Genomic DNA, 16,351 nt, shown 5'->3' with positions numbered 1-16,351 from the left:
TGTCTGAAAACAGTCCCTAAAAGAGCTATCCAGCGAGACCCATTCTCTAGCCCTATCTCTGTAGCCCTTTAAATTAATCACTTTCAAATATATATCTGCTCTTTTTTGAAACTTTGAATGAAATCCATCTCCAGCACTCTCCCAGGCCGCACATTCCCAATCGTAACAACTCTGAGTAAAGAAGTTTCTCCTTATCCAACTCCTCTAGTTTTCTTGCTGACAACCTTGAAATTGCAACCCTAATTACTGACATACCAACGAGAGAATTACTTTGTCAAAATTATTAATAATTTTGAACATGTCAATAAGGTCACCTATTAATATTCTGTGCTGCAAGGGAAACTTTTCAGACTTCTCAAGGATAATTTTTCTAGTCTTTCCTTGTACAGTCAATTCTTCTATAACACGATGGTTGCATTCTTGTGCAACCCTGTGTTATAGAAAAATCATGCTTTAGAAATAGTGCTTAAAGTTTGGTGCTATAATCACGTTACAGACAATGCACTTTTTAAAAGTTTGCACTTTAGAAACAATTTGTCAGTTGCGTTACAGCGCATTCGTGTTGAGGAAACACGCGTTGTAGCAGAACGGCCTGTGTCCAAAATCCTTAATTCCTGGTATCATTCTACAAAACGTCCTGTGCATTTCTTCCAGAGTTTTAACATTCTTCCTTTGAATAAGGTGCCCAGAACTGAACACAATGCTCCAAATGTGGTCTGACCAGTGATTAAACTTCCTTGCTTTTAAACTCTGTGTCTGTTTTAATAAACCCAAGAAACATATAAGCCACCTTAATAGTTGTTACAGCTTGTCTGACCAATTTCTGCGAATTATGCACGTGAATCAGTGATTGGGATGTGGAGACCAAGTGTAGTTCTGGATGTAGGTTTGCTTGCTGAGCTAGAATGTTCGTTTTTGGACGTTTTGTCACCATACTAGTTAACATCATCAGTGAGCCTCTGGATGAATTTAGGTGTTTAGATTTCCTTGGGATGGTGGTGTCATGTCCTGTGGTGATGTCATTTCCCATGGTGATGTCATTTCCTGTTATTTTTCTCAGGAGATGGTAATTGGGTTCCAAGTGAACGTGTTTGTTGATAGAGTTCCGGTTGGAATGCCATGCTTCTAGGAATTCTCATGCATGTGTCTGTTTGGCTAGTCCTAGGACGGATGTGCTGTCCCAATCAAAGTGGTGTCCTTCCTCATTTGTATGTAAGGATACAAGTGAGAGTGGGTCATGTCTTTTTGTGGGTTATGGCTTGTTTGTCCAATGTAGTGTTTGTTATAGTTCTTGCAAGGTATTTTGTAAATTAGTTTTGCTTATTGTCCGTATAGGGTCTGTCAAGCTCATTAGCTGCTGTTTTAGTGTGTTAGTGCGTTTGTGGGCTACCATGATGCCAAGAGGTCTGAGTAGTCTGGCAGTAATTTCCAAAATGTCTTTGATGTAGGGGAGAGTGGCTAGGGTTTCTGGATGTGTTTTTTGTTAGAGTTCCGGAACTCTATCAACAAACACATTGATTTGGATCCTATTTACCACCCCCTGAGAAAATAATAGGAAATGACGTCTCCACAGGAAATGACATCACCAACCCAAGGAAACCCAAACACATAAATAGAAAGCCGGGCCATACCACCAGTGCTTCATCCGGAGGCTCATTGTTGGCGTTATCTAGTATGGTGACGAAACGTCTGAAAACTAACCTTATAGCTCCGCGAGCAAACCTACATCCAGGACCTCAACCTGAGCAACACATCTTCTCAAAATTCACTACCAAGTGTAGTATTTCTAAACTTGTACAAAACTAAACAGGAATACCTGTTGTGATATAAAGTGATTCACACAGAATATGAAAAGGCATAGTGACTAGGCAGGGACATGGTAGATTGAATACAGAACAACCTCAATTATCTGAACAAGATGGGCGGGGAGTATTTTGTTTGGATAACTGATTGTTTGGATAACTGATCAGGGTTCCCAGGGAGACGGCAATAGCAAGAACAGGGTTCCTGTGGTGGCAGCAATAGCAAGATCAGGCTCTCGCGGCAGTGGCAATAGCAGGAACAGGGCCCCGTGGAGGCGGCAATAGCAGGAACAGGGCCCCGTGGATGCGGCAACAGCAGGAGCAGGGTCCCGTGGCAGCAGCAATAACAGGAGCAGGGTCCCATGACAGCAGCAATAGCAGGGACTGGGTACCATGGCGGTAGCAATAGTAAGCGCAGGGTCTTGAGACGACCCTGCTCCTGCACCAGCCAGGCTGCCTGCTTTCCCTGTGCTTTTATTTAAATTTACTAAAATTTTTACGGGACCTTGATATGTTGTTTGGATAATCTGAAATTCGGATAATTGATGTTCAGATAACTGAGGTTGTTCTGTATAATGTGGTAAAATGTTAAGTTATCCATTTTGGTAAGAGGAGCAGATATGTAGACTACTTGTTAAATGGCAAGAGATTGAAAAATATAGATGTACAAAGGTGTTATATTCTAAAAGATAACTGAATTTAAATCTACACTTGTAGTGACAGCTTTATTTCAGTTAACCACACTCCATAAAATGCGCACACCTCACTGATTTACATTTGTTTAATTTTTTTTCCTTTTTTTGTCTGTATCCAGAAATGCTCTTGCACACAACTAAATGTGTTTTTCTACCTACATAAAATATCTAATGTCTGTAAATGTTCAGAATGGTACACCTTCTGTTTCAAGTTGACTCCTGCGCCTCAGAATTTGTCCTCTCTTAACCATTTTTGCATCTCTTATCCAGTCTCTTTGAACTGCGTGTACAACTTTTCTGACAACATATTTCAGTTTCCCAATCCTTACCATTTGTTTTTCATATAAAAATAAATCTTACACTTTTATACTTCCCAACATTTACTAAGGCAGTCTGCGAGTTCTCCACTTCTTTCTTGAAAATTTGCCTCATAATTTCCACCAAACATCACCTTCTTTCCTTGGCTGCGCTTGTTCATGAACAACTTCTCCTTTAACTTTGCTCACATCTTCCAAAAAGTGTTACTCCCTTTTGGAACTATCATAGGGTCCTCCCTTTGCTCAACTGCCTCTTCATGTTCAAAAAAATCATTATCAACCTTCTCTGCAACCTCATGTGTTGATGTCACCACAAACAAAGCTTCCATTCTCCTCCATTGCTGCTGCTTGAATTATGACTATATTTGAAGATTGAAATATGTAAGTCAGAGGAACCTCGATTATCTTAATATCAATTATCCGAATTTTGGATTATCCAAAGAAGGTGTCAAGGTCTCAATAAAAACATGACATCAAAGTGGTGTTTCCAACACTGATTGCATTTTTTGTTTACAATGATTAAAAATGAACTCGGCTTATTGAAATGCTGCCGAGAACAGCCCTGGATATCGATGGGAGCCCAGGCACTGTCTCCAAATGACTGACCACCTGCCCCCTTGTGGTGAAAGGGTTAAAATTGTGTCCCAATACATGTGTGAATCTAACCGAAAATGGAAGGTGTCGCTTAGTCCCGTGTGAATCTTATTACACACCTTCCCGTGTGAATCTTCTTATCTGTATGTGACCAGAATGGAATGTGTTTTTCAGCCTTGCTCTGCTGTTCACATGAATGTTTAGATCTCGAAAAGAGTATATCAGCTGGAAAAGTCTCCAGTTCGGTAGAGTCTGCTCCGGGGTTGCGTTTAACCGCCGAGCGTGGGTTGTTGGCAACCGCTCTACGAGAACTGACGGCTCCCAGTTCCGGTAACATGTAGAGTGAGTATAAGCCAGACCCGGGAGTCTGCTCCGGGGTTACGTTTAACCGCCGAGCGTGGGTTGTTGGCAACCGCTCTACGAGAACTGACGGCTCCCAGTTCCGGTAACATGTAGAGTGAGTATAAGCCAGACCCGTTGTAAGTATGAGACCTGGTTGTGGCGACGCTGCGGGGAATAAAATGCTCATATTCTAGCAGACTCGCCTCTTTGTTGTTTGTTCTGTGTCAGACTACTCTCCTACGAACCTGACCTTGAGAATTTTTTCGCTGCGAGCAGGGTCAATCGCAATTGAGGAGAGATTTTGATACAGAACAATGTTTTGGAAAAAGGCTAAGAAACCAGAGGAACAAACTGTGGAGGTCCCGACCGTCCCGGGATGGCATGGACCGTGGCATGGCGTGGCAGTTTGTTTGAGAAATGGTGGGGGGCGACCGGAGAACTGGGAGGCCGAGGGCGTAGGAACCCCAGGGTCGCTGCTGTCCACCCTTGAGAGGATCCCAGTCCTGCCGAAGAACCCCTTGCCTGGGGTACAGCGGAGGATGTGGGCCTGTGCGGCGGCTTGTAGACAACAGTCAGACAAGCGCCAAAAAGCTGAAGCAGAATTAGCCCTCCTGAAACATGAGCAGGGACTCAGTTCAGGAGATGCCTCTATGTTGAGGCAGGAAATTATGAAGTTAAAAGCTGAATTGACAGCATTAACTGAACTAGCAGGACGAACTATTATGTATCTGTCTGCTAAGAAACGGAAAGAGAAAAGGAAGGTCCCTCGAACCCCGGACCCAGTACAGGTACGGGCGTTTGTAGCCCAGTTAAATAACGGGGATCGGTGGGATATCGATCATTGGGATGGGAACATTTGGGGAGATTCAGATGATCAGTACGAAGAGGACCCACCCGTACTCCAAGCTAAACCAGTGGTTAGGAGAAAGCAGGTTCAGAGACGTCTCCCAGTGCAACGGGAGGTAATGTTAGATGAGGAAGGAAACCCTATACGGAATGAACAAGGGGAGGCAATTATGCATGAATTACCGCGGGCTCAGCCTCCTGCAGAATTCTCTGAATTAACGGAAGACTTCACTACCGATGAGGTGCTGTTTATCACCCAGAAAACCCGACGTAATCCTGGGGAGCCGTTAGAGCTATGGCTAATTCGGCTCCTCGAGGAAGGGGGGCAACAAGTGCAGGTAGACTATCAGGATGCTCCCAAGTTTGGTGGATTAGCAAAGGATGCTGCCATAGACCTGGGGTACCGCAGACAAGCCAAGGATATGGTAATAGATCGCAGTATGGGGACCTTATTTGGGATGTATGCCAGGGCAGTGGCCGAACAGTATCCCTTCCCGTCCGATTGGCCCCCCTTGGAAGGAACTTGGACAACAATTAAGGAAGGGGTTCAGAGGCTAACCCGTTTGTGTGTGCGGGATGCCCTGTTGCTGGGAGTGCTGGACGAGGTAGATAACACAAATGTTAGTAGACAGACTAGAGACCACCTAGTGAAGACTGCCCCCCCCCCATTATAAACCACTGTTATTAACCATAATGTTGAGTGGACGGGGAGAAACCCTAGGAGATGCCCGTAGTATGATGAGGGAGATGGGTGGTTTGGGGGATTGGGGACCCACAACCCGTGCTTCTCAGGGGGGCACGGAGGGGCGTCGCCCTGAGGCTCGGGCAGGGGGAAAAGTAAACCCTAATCAAGGAAGTAACCAAGGCCCCTCACGGCGTGCTTTGTGGCAAGCTTTGATACGGGCGCAGGTCCCAGCATCGGAGATTGATGGCCTACCTACACCGGAATTAAAAGACTTATGCAGACGAAAGGGACTGAAGGTGTCCCGGGTAGAGACGGAGTCCCGACCCACTATGGAAGACCTAGTGGAATTACTAACACAAAAATGTCAGACACGGGGTCCGGTTGTTAATGAGCCTCGAAGGGGTAGAACTTCCACTTCCCAGCGGTGGGAATCCTCGGAGGACGAGGAGGAGGAGGAGGTACGGCCTCCCCTCCGAGAGTGTTATAAAGTGGATAGGCGTGGCCGGAAACCTAGTAAGAAAGGCAAGAACAAAGAAGGGCGAGGCAAACGTCTTTACCCAGTGCTGTCTGGGGAAGATGAATGGGAGGAACAATAGGAATCGGGCCAAGCCCCAAGGGTTTGCCCACGAACGAGCCAATGGTCAGCAGACGACATTCGACCTCATGTATCATTGACTCGCAAATCCGTCCAAACCGTTATGGCTCTAGTGGACACAGGGGCGGAGGCCACCTTAATCTATGGGACGCCCCATAAGTTTAAAGGAACCCCAGTCACGCTGGTTGGGCTGGGAGGTAATCTGATTGAAGGAAAAACAGTACAATTGCCCCTAAAGATAGGTACAATGCCCATTAAAACTTATTCAATTATCATTACACCAGTTAGAGAATGGATCCTGGGAATGGACATTCTGGCCGGTTTAACACTTCACCTCCAACAAGGGAAGTTTGAATTTGGAATCACGAAAATGGCTTTGCGCTGTAGGACGGTGTTAGTGGGAAAGGTTAAAACGGACCCCTTCCCCATCCCGATCGCCGATCGCGTAATAAGTCTTAGACAGTATAGGATTCCCGGCGGACATAAAGAAATATCCGCCACAATTAAGGATTATTTGGAAGCGGGAGTGCTTAGGACATGCACCACGGCGTGGAATAACCCCTTATGGCCCGTACATAAAGCCGATGGGTCATGGCGGATGACGGTAGATTATCGGCAACTAAACCGTCACACTCCGGCCTTGACAGCAGCGGTCCCGGATGCCGTCACTATTATAGGACGAATCCAACATCGTCCAGGGGTGTGGTACGGAGTAATTGATTTGGCTAATGCCTTCTTCACAATTCCTATTCCCGAAGATAGGCAGGAACAGTTCGCATTCACTTGGGAGGGTAGACAATTCACGTTCACGCGATTGCCCCAAGGATATCTGCATAACCCTACTATCTGCCACCGGATAGTTGCAGAACACTTGGCTGCCTTTAAAGTGCCTGACGAAGTGATGATCTCGCACTATATTGACGATATGATGATACAGGGGACAAGTCAGAAGCCGGTTCAGGAATTGCTGGACCAACTGGTTCAACATATGAGAGGATATGGGTGGGAGATCAACCCAGCCAAAATCCAGGGTCCCTCACAAACGGTAAAATTCTTAGGAATCGTGTGGAACAAGGGGGAAAGGGAAATCACTGCAAAAGCTAAAAATAAGATTCAGGTCTTTGCCGTCCCTCACACCCAGAAGGACGTGCAGCAATTTATTGGGTTATTCGGATTCTGGAGACAGCATATTCCCCATTTAGGACAAATTTTAAAACCTTTGTATCGAGTTACGAGGAAAAAGGCAGCGTTCAGATGGACGGAGGTACATCAAACTGCATTTGAAATGGCCAAGCAAGCGATACAGCAAGCTGTATCCTTGGGAAAGATACAGTCAGGACCTGTAGAACTGCAAGTCTCAGCACAGGGGGATTATGCCAATTGGAGCTTATGGCAAAAACAGGGAAGAACCCGTAAGCCATTGGGATTTTGGTCCCGAAAATTACCCCCGGCAGGGGAACGGTATACCCCCTTTGAGAAACAGTTATTAGCATGCTACTGGGGCTTGGTGGAAACCGAAGCCCTGACCATTGGACATGAAGTGATCATGAGAACAGCTATCCCTATTCTTCCGTGGGTACTTAGTGACCCCACTACCCACCGAATAGGAACTGCCCAAGAGAGCAGCATCATTAAATGGAAATGGTATGTGTCGGAGAGAGTGCGGACTGGACAGAAAGGAGTGTCAGTCCTACATGAGCAAGTGGCGGAGGCCCCTGAGGAAGGGGAAAAACGGTTTGAGGTGATTGAATACAAGGAATCACCCGTTAAGATGGGAAAACGGTATGATGAACTGACCCCGGATGAACAAGCCACGGCTTGGTTCGTAGATGGGTCAGCCCAATGGAAAGCGGGACAGCGTAGATGGAAAGCTGCCGCCTTTAACCCAAAACAAGGCACTACCCTAGAAGAATTAGGGGAGGGAAAAAGTAGTCAGTGGGCAGAATTAAAAGCAGTGCATATGGTAGTCATGTCGGCTGGACTGGACTTACGAGCGTTAACTACACAGACTTTGGTCCAACAAAAACCTACGGTGATTAAGACCGGATTAGGATTGATTTGTCCCCCTGGGACCTATGGGCATATCCTCCCGCGATCGGGATTGTCACTAAAGGGGATTGATGTAATGGCAGGAGTAATTGACGCGGACTACCAAGGAGAATTGGGAGTAGTCCTGGTCAACATTACATCTGAACCTTATGTGATACAGAAGGGAGACAGAATAGCACAATTAGTTATTAAACCATGTAACCTTACAACGGTGGAAGAGACGGGAGCTCCCGTTAAGGTTACTGAGCGTGGGACGGGGGGATTTGGGTCTACTGACACTAAGGGTGCCAAGGTATGGGTACGCCAGACAACTGGTCCCCCCAAACCGGCAGAGATCATAGCCCAAGGAAAAGACAGTCTGGTCACCATTATGTATCCTGGGGAATCAGTCTGGAGGAGTGTGCCAGCTCAGTCGTTGGTACCCTTATCGAAACAAAATGTAGGTTGGAAAATTAGTAGTGAGGAACGACAGCAAGATGATTTTAAGTGCGCGGCAAATCAATGGTGTACAATTTTAGATCTCACGAGTGATTGTCAAATGTATACTTGTGTACGATGTTATAAGGGGAGAAATGTAACTTTGATAACCCCTAACTGTACATTGATGTTGAATGCAACGGTGAATATGTGTCATTGGAATATAACCGCTCGTGAATGTGAAAGCTCAAACGGGACACGATGGAACATCACGACTGGAGATGAGGACATCTGGATCAGCAATGGAACAGTTATTCAAAACCGGACTCGAATGTTATGGCTGATCTTGGTGCGCCCTAACGTCTCTGAAGCGCACCGCACACAGTTGGCTCCCATTATGTCAACTTGTCAGCAGATGGCCCAGGCAGTACTGCACACTGATGTTCACTGGCAGGTGCGGCTGCCGGCTATCCCAGAATGCCAACATAAGAGGAGGCGGCGTGCATGGTATGACACTCTACTGGGTGGTGGAGGAACTGTCATGGGTATCTCAAATGCTATTGACTCTGAGGTAACCCGTACTAAATTATCTAACACGGGACAGGCCACCTCACAAGGACTACATACTATTGGAAGGTGGATGCCATCCGTAATGATGACTCAAGGAGAGACAGCTGAAATAATGATACGATCTCTGCAATGGGAACTGGATGTCTGGGGTGCCACTCAGGAACTGTTTGAGAACATTACGGCTCAGTTAAATTGGACTGCCTGTCATATTCAAATGTTGCATGCTCAAATACAGAAAGAACGCTTTTTGCGTGTGGTAACATCCCCCAATGTACAAGCGTGGAGGGGAATATGGAATGTATCTGAGAAATTGTGGATGATAACCCATCCATGGTGTAACGCAACTATGTGTAACGGATACTTTGTTACCATGAATGTAACCCACACTGTTACGGTCTGTCGATATTATGTATTACCAGTGATTACATCTTCTGGATATTATTTTCTGAAGACAAGGGGACAGTGGTTTAGCCCAGATACCAATATTACCTATGATCTGTCCGCTTGTGAACAGACTGATCAGGGGAAAACTTGCCTACTGATGGACAGGTATCGGGACCCTTGCTTGACTAAGGGAACGGCCCTGTGCGAATGGACTGTTGAAACTCCTAGGGACATGATGTGGCAGATTGGGCCACACACGCTCTGTGTGGCTACCGATAATCCACATCCTATCGGGATGCCTCTCAAATGTCTATCAGTGGCACTGGCAGAATCAGACCTATCTGTTGACCACTTATAGCAGTGCTCGCCACTTTACCAAGGTGCAGTGGAAAGTGCTGATGAATCCTTGGAACATTTCCCTGGATCGGTTTAAGCGAGCATTGGACCGATCCGAGGAGCTTAAGCAGATATTACGAAAGCATCAAACCAATGTCACCAAGGTTACGGTGTCTACCTTTATACATGGACAGGAGGTAGTACATGCTGCCCGTGTAGTGGACGTGGAGTCAGCTCATCATTGGTGGGACATATTGAGTGGTATGTCCTCCACTGCGGGGACATTCCTGTTCCCACCCTTGTCGATCCTGGTAGCGGTCCTGGTGATTTTAACATGCTGTAATGTCCTGACTTGCTTGTATATTTGGCGTGTACGTAGGCGCTTGTTAGAAAGAATACATATGGGCATAATGTAACACATGTATTGGGCCAAGCAGTGGAATGTGGTGTAAAATTATGTCCCAATACATGTGTGAATCATTATGCAACACATGTATTGGGCCAAGCAGTGGAATGTGGTGAAAGGGTTAAAATTGTGTCCCAATACATGTGTGAATCTAACCGAAAATGGAAGGTGTCGCTTAGTCCCGTGTGAATCTTATTACACACCTTCCCGTGTGAATCTTCTTATCTGTATGTGACCAGAATGGAATGTGTTTTTCAGCCTTGCTCTGCTGTTCACATGAATGTTTAGATCTCGAAAAGAGTATATCAGCTGGAAAAGTCTCCAGTTCGGTAGAGTCTGCTCCGGGGTTGCGTTTAACCGCCGAGCGTGGGTTGTTGGCAACCGCTCTACGAGAACTGACGGCTCCCAGTTCCGGTAACACGTAGAGTGAGTATAAACCAGACCCGTTGTAAGTACGAGACCTGGTTGTGGCGACGCTGCGGGGAATAAAACACTTATATTCTAGCAGACTCGCCTCTTGGCTGTTTGTTCTGTGTCAGACTACTTTCCTGCGAGCCTGGTCCTTGACCTTGAGAATTTTTTTAAAACACCCCTCTCTCTCCCCACACTTTCTCTGGGGTTCTACACAGGGGTGTATTCTAAGCCCCCCTCCCCCAGATAAACTCTCCAACATTGTCCTGTACAGGGCAAAGGTGGAACCAGTCAAAACGTTGCAGTAAAAAGGTGTGTGTGGCTGTGTGTGTGTGTATGTGTTTGTCATCCCCCAAAGGCAGCAGCAGTCTTACTGTTGGTGTCCAGTCCGGCTGCCCTGGAGTCGGGAGTGGGGGGCAGGGGCACGGACGGTGGGTTGGGGGTTAGCGGATGGTGGGTGGTGCTGGCAGAGGCGGTGTTGGATGGGGTTAGGGGGCGCGGATGGGGTCGAGGTTGGGAGCGGACAGGGGTACAGGGTTGGATGGGGGGGGGGGTGGCGGCGTGGCGGGGGCATGCATGAGATGTGCTGCTGCCTAGTCTCCTGAATGAGGAGCAGATTTAGCAAGTGCTCGATGTGTCAATCCCATTGAACTGATCTTGGGGGGGGGGTGCAGGCATCAGCAATGCTGCAGGTCCCTTACACATAAGTGTGTCTCTGCTCAGAAGCAAACCCTGAAACAGAGAGAGGGAGCAATGCAGGTAGAGCGAGGAGAAAAGAAGCTTCAGAAAACTCCAAGCCCCAGAGGAGAGGTATTGAATCAATTAACCTAATAATCAATTAACCGAATGCAATAGTGCCCACCCATCGCGTTCGAATAATCAAGGTTCCTCTGTATATTTTTACTTATACTGTAAAGTATGTTTTCCATTTTTTTAACGAGGTTACCTTTTCAAATTTTGACTGCAGTATTTTTTAGTTATTTGTTTTTATTTGATTACTTTTTCCCCCAGCTTAGTTATAAATTGTTATGATAATCTAACATTTACTTTATGATAAAATGTTTCTGCAGTCTGGTTGTGAGCAATGATGATGTGAAGAGGGATCAGTTCTACAATGGGAGTGTGAGGAATGAAAAAGGTATGCTTACTTTTATTAACTTTTATTCAGAGAAAGTTAAGAAATAGTTTCATAAGATTAAAACTGAAACCATGTGATTACCCTTTATTGTGTTCTTCAAGGTGCAATAGTTCTTCGTGTAGCTAAATCATGGTTTCGTTTTGGATCACTGGAAATTTTGGCATATTCTGGAGAAACTGAATTATTAAGGTAATCTTACCAGTTTTTAACGTAAATTTGGATTTATTCTTCTGAAAGAACAATAAAAAATGATTTTACAGTATTAAATAGTCATTATAAACTCAGACCAAATAATGCCAAATGGTTGGAACTAACTAATTTTTGCAATGAGTATGTATACAAGCGATTTGCATAGTTCGTTGTTAATTTTCCTTCCTCAGAGTCAATGCAATTTTGACAAACTTGGCCTTCACTGGACTTGGAAAGTTGCCTGGATTCAACAAACACAAATGTTTGGAATCATAAGTACCGAAGAGGCCCTTTGGCCCATCAAGTCAGTGCTGACAAATAAGAAACTTCTGTAAATTTACACTCGTCCCACTTTCCAGCATTTGCCCCATAGCCTTAAATGATATAGCATTTCAGGTGCTCATCTAGGTATTTTTTTAAAGATTGTGAGGTTTCCTGTGTCAATTACATTCCCCCCAACCCCGTAATGCAATGCATTCTAGATTCCCATCATCTAGGTGAAATTCCCTCTAAAGCCTCCTCCCTTTCACCTTATAAAATTATGTCCCTTGTTATTGACCCTTCAACTAAGAGGAACAGCTGTTTTCTATCCACCCTGTCTAATCTTATACACCTCTATCAGGTTCCCTCCTCAGTCCTCTCTGCTCTAAAGAAAACAATTGAGCTTATCCAGCCTCTCTTCATGGTTAAACTGTTTTATCCCAGGCAACATCCTGGTGAATCTCCTCTGCATACCTCTCCATTGCAGTCACATCTTTCCTGTGGTGACCAGAACTGCACACATTCTGTTTGATCTGTGGTCTAATCAAAGTCCTCTCCAGTTTCAGCCTAACCTTCAAGCTATTTTAATCTATGCCGTGACTGATAAAGACAAGTGTCCTGTATGATTTCTTAACCTTCCTGTTAACCTGTCCTGCCACCTTCAGAGATCTGTGGACAAGCACCCAAGATTGATCTGTTCCTCTGAGCTTTCTAGTGTCCAGCCATTCAGTGAGCAGTCCTTTGTCTTGTTACTTCTTCCAAAGTGTGTCACTTCACGCATATCAGCATTAAATTCCATCTGCCGCTGATCTGTCTATGTGAATAATCCATCTGAGTAACTTAAGACCTCTTTCCTTACTGTCAACTACTAACCAATCTTCATGTCATCCACAAACTTGCTTATCATCTCTCCCCCTCTATCTTATATAGCATTAATATATATCACAAACAATAAGGAACACAACACTGTAGCATGCTACAGACAATGGCCACTAGTCACACAGACAGCGTTCTACCACCATCCACTGTCTTCTACCACAAAGCTAATTTTGGATTCAACTTCTCAAGTTACCAAGGATCCCATGTACTTTTACCATTTTTATCAGTCGCCTGTATGGGACCTTGTGAAAGGTTTTGCTGAAATCTAAATAAAGTACATTAATTCACTACCCTCATCTACACACCTCTTTGAAAAACTCAAGCAACTATATTAAGCATAACCTCCCTCTGACAAAGCCGTGCTGACTATCCCTGATCAAACCTTGCCCCTCCAAGTGCAGATTAATTATTTCCTTCAAAGGTTTCTCCAATAGTTTGCTTATACTGAAATGAGGCTCACTGGTCTGTAATTTCCTGGTTTTACTCTTCCCTTCTTGAAAAGTGAATCCACATAAGTTGTCCTGCAGTCCTCTGGCACTTCCCCTGAGACCAGAGTAATTTAAAAAGAAATTGGGTCAGAGCCCTGTAATATCATCTCTCGTCTCTCACAGCAGCCTGGAATATTAAATCATTTGGACCTGGGCTTTTGTCTACCTTCAAGCCCACCAATCCTCCAATACCTCCTCACTCTCCATGTCAAACTGTTCATGAACTCATAATACTGCTTACTGAATTCTGTACCTACATCCTCCTTTTTCAATATGAAGAAAAACGTAATGTACTTGTTTGACATCCTACCAATTCCCTCTAGCTGCACACACAAGTGGTTTCCTTGGTCCCCAATGGGCTCAGCACTTTCTTGATTATCCTCTTCCCCTTGATATTCTTGTAGAATATCTTGGGATTCTCCCTAATCTTACTCATTAGTGTTTTTCATGCCCCTTCTTTGCAGTCCTAATTGCTTTCTTAAGTATTCCCCCTGCAATTTATAAACTTCATGAGGACCTCCAATGATTTGCTCCCTTTGTACCTGTTAAAAGCCTCCTTCTTTTCCTTTATTATCCAGTCCTGAATATTCTTAGATATCCAGAGTTCTCTGGGCTTGTTGCTCCTACATTTCACCCTCAAGTTAACATTTGAGCCTATACTTTTGGCAATTCCATTTTGAACAGTTCCACTGTTCTGCTGTAGATTTACCTAGAATTAGCTGTTTCTAGTCTAGTTTTCCCAGATCCTGCTTTATTTTAATAAAATCTGCCTTCCCACAATCCAAGATCCTTTTTTTGCAGACCACCTTTATCATTTTCCATAAGAAGCTTAAAATGTGCAGTGTTGTGGTCGCTATCATTAGAATCCTCTCCCACTTCCACTTTGAAAACCTGTCTGGTTTTATTCCCCAAAATTAGGCCCAACACTGCACTGTTCCTTGCTGGACCTTTTATATGTTGATAAAAAAAAGCTTTCCTGAATATTTTCAAGAAATCTACATCCTCTAAACCCTCTACATTGTGACTATCCCAATTAATGTTGGGAAATTGATATCCCCAAATATAATCACACTCCTATATTTTTTACACACCTCAGTGAACTGTATACATATCTGCTCTTCTGTTGCCCACTGACTTTGTTTGTTTGGGTCAATTAGAGAAATTGCTGGAAAAGCTCAGCAGGTCTGGCAGCATCTGTGGAGAGTAGTCAGAGTGACCCTTCCTCAGAACTGATGGTTGCTAGGAAAATGCCAGTTTATATACTGAAGGTAGGGTGGGTGAAGGGGGTGAGGAATAAATGATAGGTGGCGATAGAGCCCAAAGAGAGAGAAGAACAGTCGGACAGACAAAGGAATGGATAATGATCCAGCTAGGAGGGTGAATAGCTATTAATGGAGACTGTTAATGGCTAACAATGGGTAATGTGGAATAGCAGACAATGTGATAATAAGACCTGTGGTGTGTAGAGTTTGGGGTAAGGATGTGGGAAAGCAGAAGCCCTAAAGTTGTGGAACTTGATATTCAAGCTAGAAGGCTGCAGGGTGCTCAAGCAGAAAATGAGGTGCTGCTCTACCAGCTTTCACTGAACTTCACTGGAGTATGGCAGTAAATCTGAGTTAGAGATGTTGGCCAGGAAACAGGGTGGTGTGTTGAAGTGACAGGCAACTGGAAGCTCAGGATCTTTTTCACAGTCAGAATGTAGTGCTAGAAAAACTGAATGGCCTGAAGATGGATAAATCACCTGGACCAGATGAACTACACCCCAAAGTTCTAAGGTAAACTTTTAGGAAAAGCTAGAATCAGGGAGGGTCCCAGAGGACTGGAAAATCACTAATGTGATTAAAAAGCGAGTAAGGCATATGATAGAAAATTACTGACTGATTAGCCTAACCTCGGTAGTGCGTAAGATCCTGGAATCCATTGTGAAGGATGAGATTTTTGAATACTTGAAAGTGTATGGTAAAATAGGGCAAAATCAGCATGGTTTCATGAAATGGGGGTCACGCCTGACAAATCTAATAAAATTCTTTGAGTATGGAATGAGCAGGTTAGACCAAGGAGAGCCAATGGATGTTACCTACCTGAACTTTAAGAATGTCTTTGACAACAAGGTGCCACACAGGACGCTACTAAGTAAGATAAGGGCCCATTGTGTCAGAGGCAAGGTGCTCGCATGGATAGAAGCTTGGCTGTCTGGCAGAAAGCAGAGAACAGGAACAAAAGGGTCCTTCTCAAGATGGCAGCTGGCAACAAGTGGTGTTCCACAAGGCTCAGTGTTGGGACCACAACCTTTCACTTTATACATTGATGATTAACGAAGAAAATTAGGGCATTCTGGCTAAGTTTACAGACAATACAAAGATAGATAGAGGGACAGATAACATTGAGGAGGCGGGGGGGCTGGAAAGAATTTGGACAGGTTAGGAGAGTGGCAAAGAATGGCAGGTAGAGTACAATGTGAGAAAGTGTGAGGTCATGTACTTTGGTAAGAAGAATAGAGGCATGGACTCTTTCCTAAATAGGGAGAAAAATCAGAAGTCGGAAGTGCAAAGAGACTTGGGAATTCTAGTCCAGGATTCTCTCAAGGTAAACTTGCAAGTTGAATCACTAGTTAGGAAGGCAAATGCAATGATGGCATTTACTTTGAGAGGACTTGAATATAGTTATAGAGATGTACTTCTGAGGCTCTATAAGCCTCTGGACAGACCACATTTGGAGTATTGTGCACAGTTTTTGGCTCTATATCTCAGAAAGGATGTACTGGCCCTGGAACGTGTTGAGAGGAGGTTCACGAGAATGATCCCAAGAAAGAAAAGCTTAACGTATGAGGAATGTTTGAGGACTCTAGGTTAATAGTCAGTGAAGTTTAGAAGGCTGAGGGATCTAATTGAAACATTCAGAATACTGAATAGCCTGTACAGAGTAGCTGTTGGGAAGATGTTTCTGT

At 44.6% G+C, this 16,351-nt stretch overlaps 1 protein-coding gene across 3 annotated transcripts in view; it reads left to right on the top strand.

The window, feature by feature from the left end:
• The window catches only part of LOC122550062 (uncharacterized), a 115,497-nt gene that overhangs the window by 33,286 nt on the left and 65,860 nt on the right, over positions 1–16,351 (top strand). For all 3 annotated transcript variants that reach the window (XM_087987450.1, XM_043690537.2, XM_087987451.1), the window contains 2 exons: positions 11,520–11,587; positions 11,689–11,776. In XM_087987450.1, the coding sequence (XP_087843576.1) occupies positions 11,520–11,587; positions 11,689–11,776 (156 nt within the window). The remainder of the gene's footprint in view (positions 1–11,519; positions 11,588–11,688; positions 11,777–16,351) is intronic.

Source organism: Chiloscyllium plagiosum, unplaced genomic scaffold, assembly GCF_037043375.1.
Source record: "Chiloscyllium plagiosum isolate Xiang-an unplaced genomic scaffold, Cpla_swu_hap1 HiC_scaffold_5, whole genome shotgun sequence".
NCBI classification, from domain to species: Eukaryota; Metazoa; Chordata; class Chondrichthyes; order Orectolobiformes; family Hemiscylliidae; genus Chiloscyllium; species Chiloscyllium plagiosum.
The sequence above is the reverse complement of the archived record's forward strand: the minus strand, read 5'-3'. Positions and strand labels throughout refer to the sequence as shown.